Source organism: Dipodomys ordii, unplaced genomic scaffold, assembly GCF_000151885.1.
Source record: "Dipodomys ordii isolate 6190 unplaced genomic scaffold, Dord_2.0 Scaffold113, whole genome shotgun sequence".
Taxonomy (NCBI): domain Eukaryota; kingdom Metazoa; phylum Chordata; class Mammalia; order Rodentia; family Heteromyidae; genus Dipodomys; species Dipodomys ordii.
The window spans coordinates 107468-120147 of NW_012267329.1; the positions used below are offsets into that span (position 1 = coordinate 107468).

Consider the following 12680-nt stretch of genomic DNA (forward strand, 5'->3'; position numbering starts at 1 on the left):
TCCCTCCCTCCCTCCCTCCTTCCTTCCTTCCTTCCTTCCTAGTGTTTGATTTTTGCTTTACTTCTGTTTTTCTTTTCTTTCTTCCTTCCTTCCTGTTTGGTTGTGGGCCTTGAACTCTAGGGCCTGGGCACTGTCCCTGAGCTTGAGTCACAGACTATTGCTCCAGCCGGCTTTGAACCACAATCCTCAGATCTCAGCCTCCTAAGTAGCTAGGATAACAGGCATGAGCCACTGGCACCGGGCTTGACTTTATTTTCATAGTCCTCACCATATAAGTAAACTTTTGAATTGTTTTTTGTTAAGAGCCTGTTACACTTGTCCCCTCGAATAACATGAATTTTCTCCTCATACTAAAAGCTGTCTTCATGTCTCTAGTAGATATTTAGAAATTTATCATCTCAAAATAGGTTTTTTGAAAGTTTTAGAAGAATTAATATGTTTATTGTGATACCTTTCCATTTATTCATACTGTAGTAGAATTTCTGTCCTGTTTTCCATGTGATTTCTGCTCTGACTTTGTTTGATTATTTGTATATTATTGTGTTTAAGAACATTAAACTTTTCTAAATGCTAATTAATGTATAGAAGTTTATTGAATTTGTACATTTGTATTTAGTACATTATAAAACTGTCTAATAGTCTCAGTTGATTATCATGTATTTTTAGATAATTGACCCTGTTGTAAATAACTTTTTTTTTTTTGCCATGTTATATTGGATAAAGGATTTTTGTTTTCCTTTTTTGTCAGCTGTGGGGCTTGAACTCTGGGCTTGGGCACTGTCCCTGAGCTCTTCAGCTGAAGGCAAGTACTCTACCACTTGAGTCACAGCGCCACTTCTGATTTTCTGATGGTTAATTGGAGATAAGAGTCTCATGGACTTTCCTACCCATGAGCTGGCTTTGAACAGCGCTTCTCAGATCTCCTTAGTAGCTAAATTACAGGCATGAACCACCAGCACCTGGCTGGCTAAAGGATTTTGAACAATGTTAAATTTATTTGTAATCTGGACCTTGTGTTTTACTTTCACTGATTTCTTTTTGCTTCCCTCTTCTTTCTCTTAGGCATCTCTCTTTTCAGTCTTATGCTTATTATTCTCTTCATCTGCTCTCAGATCCTTCATCCATTCAGTGTGATTAATTTCCTCTTAGATATGTAGGCTATACGAGCTCCTTTTAGGAAAAGTTATGGCCACTGTAGACAGGTATATCATCTGTAAGATTCCAAAATAGATATGGACCTAGTGTTTGATTTTTGCTTTACTTCTGTTTTTCTTTTCTTTCTTTCTTTTTTTGTCAGTCATGGGGCTTGAACTCAGGGCATAGACACTGTCCCTGAGCTCTTTTGCTCAAGGCTAGCACTGTACCACTTTGAACCAGAACTCAGAGTTTTCCTGTAGACAATTGGAGATAAGAATCTCATTGACTTCTGCTTTTCTTTACTTTAAATTAAACAAAATTATCCAGAAAAAAAAGAAACAAAGATTTTCTGTGGGTTTTATTTCAGGTGCCCTAATGCATGAGTTATCAAATGATGGTGCTCGTCGACAATTTGAATTTTATCTGGAAGAAATGATCCTCCCTCTTATGGTAGCTAGTGCCCAGAGTGGGGAAAGAGAATGCCATATAGTGGTGCTTACAGATGATGATGTGGTTGATTGGGATGAGGAGTATCCACCACAAATGGGAGAAGAATATTCACAAAGTAAGTTATGGCATGTTTTCTTTCTCTTCAATCATAGATTATCTCTTTTATTACAATCAAAGGTCAGGCTTTGTAGGTGGTCATAATAGGCATCAAACATCAGGGGTCAGCAAACTAGCCTGGGGGACAATTTCAGCTCCTTGCCTGTTTGTAGAAAGGTTTTTATGGTTTGCCTATGGCTGCTTTTCATGCTATCTTGGCAGAATTGAATAGCTGCAACAGAGATTGCATGGCTCGCAAAGCCCGAAGTATTTACTCTCTGGCCCTGCAAAGACAAAGTGTACTCACCCCTGCCACATAGAGAAGTGCTCTTTTTTTGGCTGTAGGAGGGTAACTTTAAGTTCAAAGATGTTCTTGTTTTATTGTCTATGTGATCCTGGAAGATACCGTGGTCTTTCCAAAAGCATGAACTATATACTTCTATTGCTGTTTCTGACCAAAAGAGCCCAAACTTTCGTGGTTAGTCTTGTTTGATTTTTTTTGTTAGAAAATCTGTCTTATGTTGTTTATCTTAATGAATCCAGTATTAGCATTTTTGAGCAGTTGCACAGATGGAAAAAATTTCCAAAAGTATCTCAAAAAGCTTAGTAAATAGTCCACGTTTTGTTCTGTACTCTATAGGGTGTGGATTACAGGAATATAGAAAGTACTGAAACTCAAATAGGTGCTGGTGACTCACACCTATAAACCCTAGCTACTCAAGAAGCTGGAATCCGGCAGAAAATGTCTGGGATACATTAGTTCCAAAGTAGCCATTAAAAAGCCAGGCTGCACACATGACACAAGTGGTGTTATCAGCTGACAAAGCAAGCCTAAAACCTATTATAAAACCTATTAATCTCTGGTATTTCCACTTTACCCTTTTCTAAGAAAAAGCAAAATGAAAAAGCTGACTCTAATTGATGTTCTTGTTTATTTTAAATTATTATTATTACTACTACTATTACTATTTTGTCAGTCATGAGGCTTGAACTCAGAGCCTGTGCGCTGTCCCTGAACTCTTTCTCTCAAGGCTTTCACTATACCACTTTGAGCCACAGCACACCACTTCTGGTTTTCTGGTGGTTAATTGGAGGTAAGAGTCCCGTGGACTTTCCTGCCCAGGCTGGCTTAGAACTGCAATCAGCCATGAGCCACCAGCACTCAGCAAAAAGATTATTTTAATATGAATTATGGTAGCACTTTTTTGAGAGAATGCTCAGAATTTTCTTTGAATGATGTACTTAGGGTATTTTGCTCTTTTGTAACTACTTATAAGCAATTCTGTTGTTTTCCTCAGTCCTAATGATGTATTTTTCTAGTATTATATAAAATCAAAAGGTGAACAAAACATGGGAGGAATGAAAGACCAAAGAAATATAATGTATTATTTTATTTTAGGCAAGTAGAATGAATAAGTGTATCATTTAGATTTCAGTTTCCAAAAAGTTAGACTTCAAGAGATTGCTGCCAAGCAGTAGCATTATAGTGGTAAAAGGGTTATAATAAGCTTACTTTTCCCTTTCCTGTATTAAGCTTTCCATTTCATATTTTTTGTTTTCTTATTTTTAAGCTTTGAATTGTAAAAGGACTAAACATTTTTATTCTTTTTAAGCATTTTAAACATATTTTTACTTTGTGAAAAATGTTCCATTTTGTTCCAAAATGTTCCATCCTGAAAAAGACACATTTGAGAAGTTAGAGCTATCACGTTCAGCCTGATTTCCTAAAATGTAACTTATTTCCAAAATGTCAAAAATTCTTTATCAAAATACCAGGAAACTGCTGGGCACTGATAGCTCATGCCCAGTGCCTTATGTTAGGAGGCTGAGATCTGAGGATCATGGTTCAAAGCCAGCCTGGGCACAAAAGTCCATGAGACTCTTAAATTAACAATGAAAAAGCTAGAATTGGAACTGTAACTTAAGTGGGACAGCGCCCAGGCCCTGTGTTCAAGCCCCTATAAGCAATGTGCATGCACACACACGTACACAACACACACACAAAAGAATAATCTTATGGATTTAGTAATAACCACAGATATATCCCATGAGTAGAATTTTGTTGACGTATTTTCCTTTATTGACTCTTAAACCAGCATGTTTGGTTTGTGAGTGTGTTTTTCTGTTTTTGAAAAAACCTCTGCAGTTCACCTTTTAAGGGAGATAACTCCACCTGAAAGACAGAAGGCGAGGAAGGCCCATCAGTCTAACTCCCTGAAGTTCCCAGCACATTTGGAAGACTCAACATGTTGTCAGTGGAATGTCTGCCCTTTGCAAAGCCTGTTTGCTCTAAACAGACTAACCTAGGCAGAACATGCTCGAATCTGCCATTGTTAACATCATTATTAAATGGGGCTATTTGCCTGGATGGAAAACAGTTTGTGGGAGGGTCTTGCCTTTGGGGGAATTATTAATAGTTGCTCAATCCATGAAATGTAAAATATACCTTTTTGTACTTTTTGACAAGGTAGTTCTTCCTCCATTCCAGGCCTTGAAGGCATCTTAGCAAAGTCCTTTACTTTGCTTGCTCAATAATCATGTTATTGATGTCATCTTTTATTTCTCTTACTTGAAACTTGGGGCAGATCCCATTCCAATAAGTGTGGATAAGATGCATCTTCAGAAGAAATTCTTCCTATGGATTGGGTTACCTGATTGGTTATCAAAGCTTTTCTTGTTTCCACTTAAGTAGATATTTGCTTCTACATTAACTATACTGAATATTGTCCTGTAATGTCGGCTACTCTGCCTTTAGCATTAGTGCATCCATTATTTGGGGTTTTAGGGCTGTCAGGACCCTTTGATGATAAAGGTAAATTTAAGTTTATTTCTAAGAACTTTCATATTAATATGAAATCTTTTTGTCTTTTTGTTTTCAGTTATTTATAGCACAAAATTATATAGATTTTTCAAGTACATTGAAAACAGAGATGTGGCCAAATCAGTTTTGAAGGAAAGAGGTCTTAAGAAGATTAGATTGGGAATAGAAGGTAAGACATTATTATTTTTTATTAATCTGTTTTTGGAAAAAAAAACTGGGTTAAAAAATGGATCCTGTTTAGGCTTGGCATGGTGGCTTATCCCTAAAATCATAGTAATTTCTTAGGGCTAGATTGAGGGGATTATGGTTATAGGACAGCCAAGGCTGAAAGTTAGTGAGTCTCCATCTCAGTAAAAACTTAGCTGAAGAATGCATGCTATAATCCCAGGTAAGGTGTAAGGAGAAAGGTTACCACCTACTTACCACCATAGCACAAAAAAATCAAACTTTATCTGAAAAAATTAGCTAAAGTCAAAAGAGCTGGAGGCGCATGGCTTTAGTAAGCACAAGGCCTCGAGTTAAAACCCCAGCTCTGTCTCCTCCCTAAAATGGATCCTAATAATTTGAGATAAACTCCTGACAAGGGATTATTAAATTCTTTTGCAGAAAACATGCAAATAACAAATTAGCTAATAACTTCTTTTGAGAAGACAGGCCGTTATAAAGTTTTATTTTGTAAACTTCTCTAGTGATATAGAAATGAGATTTTTGTCTTTTCTGCCATAGCTCATTCATTTTTAAAATTTATTTATCTTTGAATATTTTTTATTAACTTTAAGTAGCTCTACAAAGGAGTTGCCATTCAACAAAGCAGCTTATAAATATAGTATGTCCTCTTGATCAGTGTCACCCCTTTCAACATTCTCTCCTGTCTCTCCCACCTCATCTCTTCCCTCACTTAATTTTTTAGGATATGTATTGAATTTTTTTTTGCCATTTGCCAAAACTGTGTATGTATAAAATGATGAAATGAGTGTGGATGAGGAATGAGGGGGCTTACCTGTGTGTACTTTTCTATAAAATTGACAAGGCTTTTTTCCTAGTAGTGGTCTTTGAAACCTGGTATATTTTTAAACCATTTTTTGTGCTCATTCATGTATGCATGTGTGTATGTGTTTGTGTTTTTGTGTGTGTGTGTGTGTGTCTGTGTGTGTCTGTGTGTGTTGGAACTGTGTCTTGAACTCAGAGCCTGTACTTTCACTTGGCTGTTTTGGTCATGGCTGACGCTCTAGCACTTGAGCCATACCTCTCTGGTCTAGCATTTTGTTAGTTAATTGGAGCTAAGGGTCTTTTGGAATTTACTACTCAAGCTGACTTTGAAGGTCTCAAATCTCAGCCTCTGGAGTAGCTAGAATTAAAGATATAGGCCTAAGCCACTAGAGCTCATCTGAAAGCTACATTTTGAAAATTCATGTAGAAACAGTAGCTGACAGTGTGATAATAGCTTATTTTCAAATTTTGTACAAATTACAAAATCACAACTTGCTTAATTTTTAGATAGCTTATTATTTAGATAGCCCTGGTTACAATGACGGCTCTAGGCAAGGAACAAAACAAGTGCAAAAGTGTTGAGGTAGGAATGAGCTTAATGCATTGGAGGTACAGAAAACACAATGCAACTAGAATATTAGGCGATGAGGGGATTTGAAGGAGGTATACTTGTTATGAATAATGTAGATATAATGTTGTGTCAGAAGATGTGTAGTAAGGAATGTTGGCCAGGGATCTTAAGTCAAACCTTTTGTTTCTGTATCTATGAAGTGGTGTACATCAAAGGATAGTTGTAATGATCAAATGAGGTTGACTAGAAATTACTTTTTCCCACTTTCTCTAATGGCTACTACTATTCTTCAAACCCTTTCAAACCTTGGAGCTTCAGTGACATTGCTCCTCAGAACAGCATACTATGTAGTGTATGATATAGTTGGTTGGTCATGGGCCATGAATTCTGTGAGAGAAATCAAGTTATGTTTTACGTATATACCTGATAATGTGGCCTGGTGCTTATAGTATATAGATTCTCAATGAAGAAATAACTTATGTAAAAGCTTCATTTAAGTACTGAAACTGAGTACTTGTTTCTCTATACAAGAAAAATACAGTGCTCCAAATATTGAGTTATTTTTAATGTAATTATAAAGATCTAGTTACAAGTACTGCTTATTCCATTAAAATCATATAGCACTACCTTATATCATGATATATAATAGTTTTCTAAAAATTTTATCTTGCTCTATGAAATGAACAATACATTTTTTCTTTTTTGGCAGTACTAAGTGTGGTTTGAACTCAGGGCCTTGCATTTTATAGACCACTTGAGTCATACCTTCAGTAATTTTTGCTTTATTTTTTAAAATAGGATCCCATGTTTAGGCACAGGCTAACCTGGACCCTAATCTTCATGTTTGCACTTCTCATGTAGTTGGGAACACAGACGTAGAGTGTCACACAGCTTTTATTGGTTGAGATGGGATCTTTCTAACTTTTTGCTTGAGCTGGCTTCAATCCTTGATCCTCTTAGTATCTGTCCCTTGAATAGCTAGAATTGCCTGGCTAAAAATAATGTCTTAGTATCAACCAACATTAAAATTGCCCAGTGCCACCGCTCCCAAATGCTTTTTGTGATTGTCCTCCAAATCACGATCCAGTCCATGATCATACCTTATAATTGACTGCTGGTTATTTCTGATCTCTCAATATTGAATGTGCCCTTATTTATCACACCATCCTATTAAATAGCCTGTGCCCACTGTCCTGCTTCTGGATTTGTCCTTTATTTTATTCCAGATATAAAGGCATAATTTAATTTTTTTCTTAAGCTGTTTTTGGATATGATATTACTTTGATACAATAAGAATGTTCAGCTCATAAAACTGTCCTGCTTCATTAAGACATACACTAAAATTAGGACTAGACAGAGAAGATTAGCTTGGCCCCTGCACAAAGATGACATGCAAATTATAAGGCATTAAGTGCAACTCCCTATTCATTACCTGAGATTATAACTATTAGCAGACAATTCTTGCTTAGGTCAGTAATTTGATTAGGGATTGCAAACTATCATGTTTTAATTCTGTCATTTCTTTTACATTTTTTACTTGTCATTCTTGTAGTTTTCTCTCATTGGTAGAGATGTTCTGGTTACCCAATATTTGTTTTTTTCATGTGTGTATGCCAGTACTGGAGCTTGAACACAGGGCCTGGGCCTTGTTGCTTAGCTTTTTCACCCAAGGCTGGCCTCTGTCACTTGCCACAGCTCCATTTCCGGCTTTGTGGTAGTTAACTGGATATAGGAATCTCATGGACGGAATCTCATGGACGTTCCTTCCTAGACTGGCTTTTTGCAATAGAATTCTCAGATCTCAGCCTCCTGAGTAGCTAGGATTATAGGCATGAGCCACTAGCACTCAGCCTATCTCTATTTTTAAGACAAAGAAACTGAAGTTTAAGAGTTAAATAAATTGTTTGGGGATTATAGAGTAGAGCTGGAGCTTGAACGCAGGTCTCTGTGATTTCAGAATCTCAAAGTGGTTATGAAATTCTATCTTAATAGATAGCATTAATAGATTGCACTTACTAGTGGAATTTTTTAAAAGTCAGTATAAACATAATTTGTATATTTACTATTGACATTACTTGCCTAGATAAATTGGTCTTGACTTTGGTTAGGCATTAATTAACCAGGCTCTTATACTTCCTTCAATATCTTTTTCTAGATATTTCTAATGTATATACTACATCCATATTTTCCTGTCACGTCTGTAATTTTTTTCTCTTGGAAAAATAAGTAGAAATGTTGTGGTATGTTGGATGCTAAAGGGCAAATCTCTTTCCATATTAGCTGTTTTGTTCTCTCATTTTACCCTTTCTCAATTCATAGTTCTTCAAAAGAAGTCTGCTTTCAGAATATTGAGTGTGTTGACTCTCATGGGAGCTCAGTTGACCTGATGCATAAGAGACACGAGGAGGATCCAAGAGAACATAGATAAATAAGGAGGAATTGGTAGAGCCAACTGCAAATCCGTGTATAAAAACATCAAAGGAAATTCAGGAAAAAGTGAAACATTTGATATGGCCAGTATACAGAGAACTTGGAATTGGAGGGAGTTATATGATAATAGAAGTGATCAAGTAGGTTGATACATAGCCCATATACTATGTTGAGGAATACAGACCTTCCCTTTGAAGTGTAATGAAACCATTGGTAGTTTTCAAGTGAGGATGCAATGTAACTATACTTGTATAGAGTGGTGATGCTCTGTGGAAGACAGTGTGGAATACAGTAAAGTAAGAATTGTCAAGTTTCTTTAGTAATTCAGGAGGAATGAAGGACAAGGGAATATAGACAACTTTCCTATCTCTGGTGATAGTGATAAACTGGATGCTCTGCAGGCTAAAATGATTTTGGCCCTTCTGGCCTTCCCTACCCCCATCTCATACATACTTCATACATACCTAAATATACTAGCTACCAGTGATGACTACAAGCATTCCTTGATCTGGTAATTTTAAATGAGTACCTATTTTGTAAGGCTTTTGCAGTTTTTTTCTGACATCGTAGTCTTGATTTTGGCCCATGAGCCTGTTGTAGTCCATTGCCTAATTTTTTAAATAAATAAAGTTTTATTGGAAACATTGACATTTTTTGTGACTGATTTTTATAGTGGCAGAAGTAGTCTTAATAGAAACAATATTACCCACTCTGAAATGTTTATTCTAGCCTTTTATAGAATATGATTGATTATCCCTGGTTGAAACTAGCAATTTTTGCTAATAGTTGGAGGAAAAATGGCTTTACTGGTAAAGTTTTTGAAAACTAGGGTTACTATCACTAGTTGTTACTTTTTGTAGTGACTGTGATCTAGAAGATATAGTTAGGGAAAACTGCTTTGGAGATACAGATTTAAATTAACTGCTTTGTTGTTGGGATAGATAGACATGTTAAAATGCTGTAAGAGATTAAAGTATTGCCCTTACTGATGTAGCTGAAAATTATTATTTAGGAACCAGCTAGGGAGTTAAGTACTTTGCTATTAAACAAAAAAAAAGGCAGGGAGAACCCCAGAACAATATACAGATGAATTTAGGCTTAAGGAACCAGAGGTTAATGTAGTGATAAATTGCAGGCCTTCAGGCTAGATCATTATGAGAGAGTGAGAATATACAGCAAGAGCCCAAGACCTGTTCCGGCTGATACACCATTTTATTGGAGAACCATCCCAGCCATAAACTTTAAGAATTTTTTTTTTTGGTGGTTTGTTTATTGAGTAACTGGAAAGATGGAGGAGGCTTTGTGAATTGCACCAGTAGAATTTTAGTTTCTGGCTGTTGAATTGATGACTAAGTATATGAAATATTGGTTTCCCTTCTTGTTTCAACTTTCTTATTTGTTCAGGATGTGTATCAACCAGAAAAGCCCTTAATTGCTCAATTGGGTGTGAAATTGTGTGTGTGTATCCTCAGTTTTTTTAAACCTTTCTTTCCTCTAGGTTATCCTACCTACAAAGAAAAAGTAAAGAAAAGGCCTGGAGGCCGCCCAGAAGTCATTTACAACTATGTCCAAAGACCCTTTATTCGCATGTCCTGGGAGAAGGAAGAAGGAAAGAGCCGGCATGTAGACTTTCAGTGTGTAAAAAGTAAATCTATCACCAACCTGGCAGCAGCTGCTGCAGACATTCCCCAGGACCAGCTGGTGGTCATGCACCCAACTCCACAAGTGGATGAGCTGGACAGCCTTCCCATTCAGCCCCCTTCTAGCAACAGTGACCTCGATCCTGATGCCCAGAACCCAATGTTGTGATGCTGATGATCCTTGAAACCATAGCATGCTACTCTTCACAATGACGGTGTACTCCTCATTCTGCACTGCAAGGCCACTCTTCTTCATTGTGAGCTGCACATATTTAGGATATTGCAGTGTAGGCTTTTTTAAAGACCAAAGGTAGCCGAATGGTTTTTTTTAAATGAGTACAACTTTAGCATCCTGAGGTTCTAGTTACATAAACGTATTTGTTTACCAGTAGGTTTGTGAAATTGGTTCTTTGTATGGGGGACAGTCCTTTTTCACACACATCTAGGTCTTTTCAGAAATGGTGGAAATTGGCACCTGGGGTATTTTCAGTGTAGATTGATATTCATCTCACCTCAGATAAAATGCAGAATATTATGTAGTTGCACTTTATAAATGGTGGTTAAATGGAACTGTTCAAGCCATTTTATAGTTGTGATGCACAATATAACTTAAATAAGTGCTTCTATCAAAGTATTCCTTCAGTAAAATGTGTATAGTTTGCTTGTGATGAGCAAAAAAGTGAGTATTTACCTTGGGCTTATTTGAATGACTAGGGTGAGATTTGATGCTCTTATCAGTTCAAGTGAGTCAAGTGCAGGGAGTGAACATCAGAGGTGGTTTATTATCCAGTCTGCCTTACCCTTAATCTGTTCACAGATATTTATTTACTAATGCTTTTTCTTAAAGAGTTATGGGATAGGAAAATGAAGTGTTTGCTCTTCATTTACTAAATGATTGTAAACTCAAGTTTTTCATCAAAATAAAATTCCATTGTTTTCATGTTTCTGACCAGCTTCATAATCCCCCTGATTAGATGTAGTTTCATGATTAATAGACTATCTTGTTGGTATAAATATAACTAGAGAGCTCTTATTTGGTATATTTGTGGTGAGGCACTACTTAAATTTCCTACTAGTTATAAAATATACTCTAAATATCAGAGGTTAAAAGAAAACATTTTTCTATTCCAACTTTATAAGGAAGATGAAGTCACTTTACCGTAGTGTGTAGTAATTTTGCTGCAGAGGCAACCTCTTATACCAGTTCATTGCCTTTTCTAGTATACTGTTCTGCTCTGCTTAGCATGTTATTTTAAATATTCTGTAGTCTAATACAAGAAAAACAGAAATACTGAGGTGCATTGTATCTGAGGTCACTTAGCCCTTGAAGCCCTTGAACTTAAATTAAGATGGTAGGATAAGGAAATTATGTAAGCTCCAGAGTTGTTATGAAGATCAAGAAGGCATCGCAGAGCTGAGTTGTGGCTCAGATATAGAGTGCTTAAGGCCCTAAATTCAATCCCAAGTACTGTAAAAGCATTGCAAATGTAACTAGCATGGATGATCCATAAATACCCACTGTTGGAACTGATGGTCCAGCCCTGCAGCATATAGATATTTTTAAAAAACTGAAATGGGAATAATATTTATAGAACAAGGGAAACATTTATTAAAAATATTTAACTGTCTAATACATTATACTTTAACCCATATTTATAGTAAAGGATTCTTACAAGGAAGAATAAACGGCTTTATGATACAATTAGTATAAGAAATATCCACATGGAGGACCTCTTTGTAGTGTAAAAACACCATACATCTGAAATGACCATTTTGCATATAAAAGCTACCAATGATGCTTCTGTGCACAATGATTAAAAAATTCAACACAAACAGAATCCAAAATATACAAGTAATGCAAGCTATTGACAGCTAGCCCAAAATCAATGATGAGGAAACACTGGAGCAGGCTTAGTTCCACTTTGTCTGAAGTTACACATAGACTGACTTGTATCAATGGCTCTGAGATGGCTTTTATGAAATCAGTACATAAAAGCTGTTCTCTCCCTATCCAGTAAGCTTCACAGACTGTAAAACTCCACCAGTAATGCACTTTGATACTGTAGCTGTTGCCAAAGCAACATGTAGTGTTTACAGCGGCCATGGCAAGTCACTAAAGTCAACAGGACCACCCAGCCCAGCGTCTGCTTCCAAGAGGCTCATGATAACGGCCATTGCTGCTTCGTCATTACTGGGACTACTTGATCCTTGGTCATTGTCTATCATGTCTATGCCTATATGGGGGTTCTCACCTGTGGAAGAGAGAAAGACTGGTCAGAAAAAATTCAAACCATGTTTAGATTTATTAAGCACTTTCTAAGCACATTTAGAAAAAATAAATGAACAGTAGCAGACTACTTTTTTAGGGCTATAGTGCCTTTTTTAACACTTGTTTTTCAGAGAAAATAAATTTTTTTTTTTGGTCGGTTGTGGGGCTTGAACTCTGGGCATGGGCGCTGTCCCTCAGCTCTTCAGCTCAAGGCGAGCGCTCTACCACTTGAGCTACAGCGCCACTTCCGGTTTTCTGGTGGTTTATTGGAGATAG

General features: G+C 36.7%; 2 protein-coding genes across 2 annotated transcripts in view; one reads left to right on the top strand and one right to left on the bottom strand.

Moving 5' to 3' along the window:
• The window catches only part of Btbd10 (BTB (POZ) domain containing 10), a 42033-nt gene extending 31155 nt beyond the window's left edge, over window positions 1-10878 (top strand). Inside the window, exons 5-7 of the mRNA XM_013028669.1 lie at window positions 1465-1702; window positions 4563-4673; window positions 9994-10878. Of these exons, the coding sequence (XP_012884123.1) occupies window positions 1465-1702; window positions 4563-4673; window positions 9994-10304 (660 nt within the window). The 3' untranslated portion in view covers window positions 10305-10878. The remainder of the gene's footprint in view (window positions 1-1464; window positions 1703-4562; window positions 4674-9993) is intronic.
• Window positions 10871-12680, bottom strand: part of Arntl (aryl hydrocarbon receptor nuclear translocator-like) — a 73209-nt gene continuing 71399 nt past the window's right edge. The window contains exon 19 of the mRNA XM_013028670.1: window positions 10871-12405. Coding sequence (XP_012884124.1) covers window positions 12227-12405 — 179 coding nt within the window. The 3' untranslated portion in view covers window positions 10871-12226. The remainder of the gene's footprint in view (window positions 12406-12680) is intronic.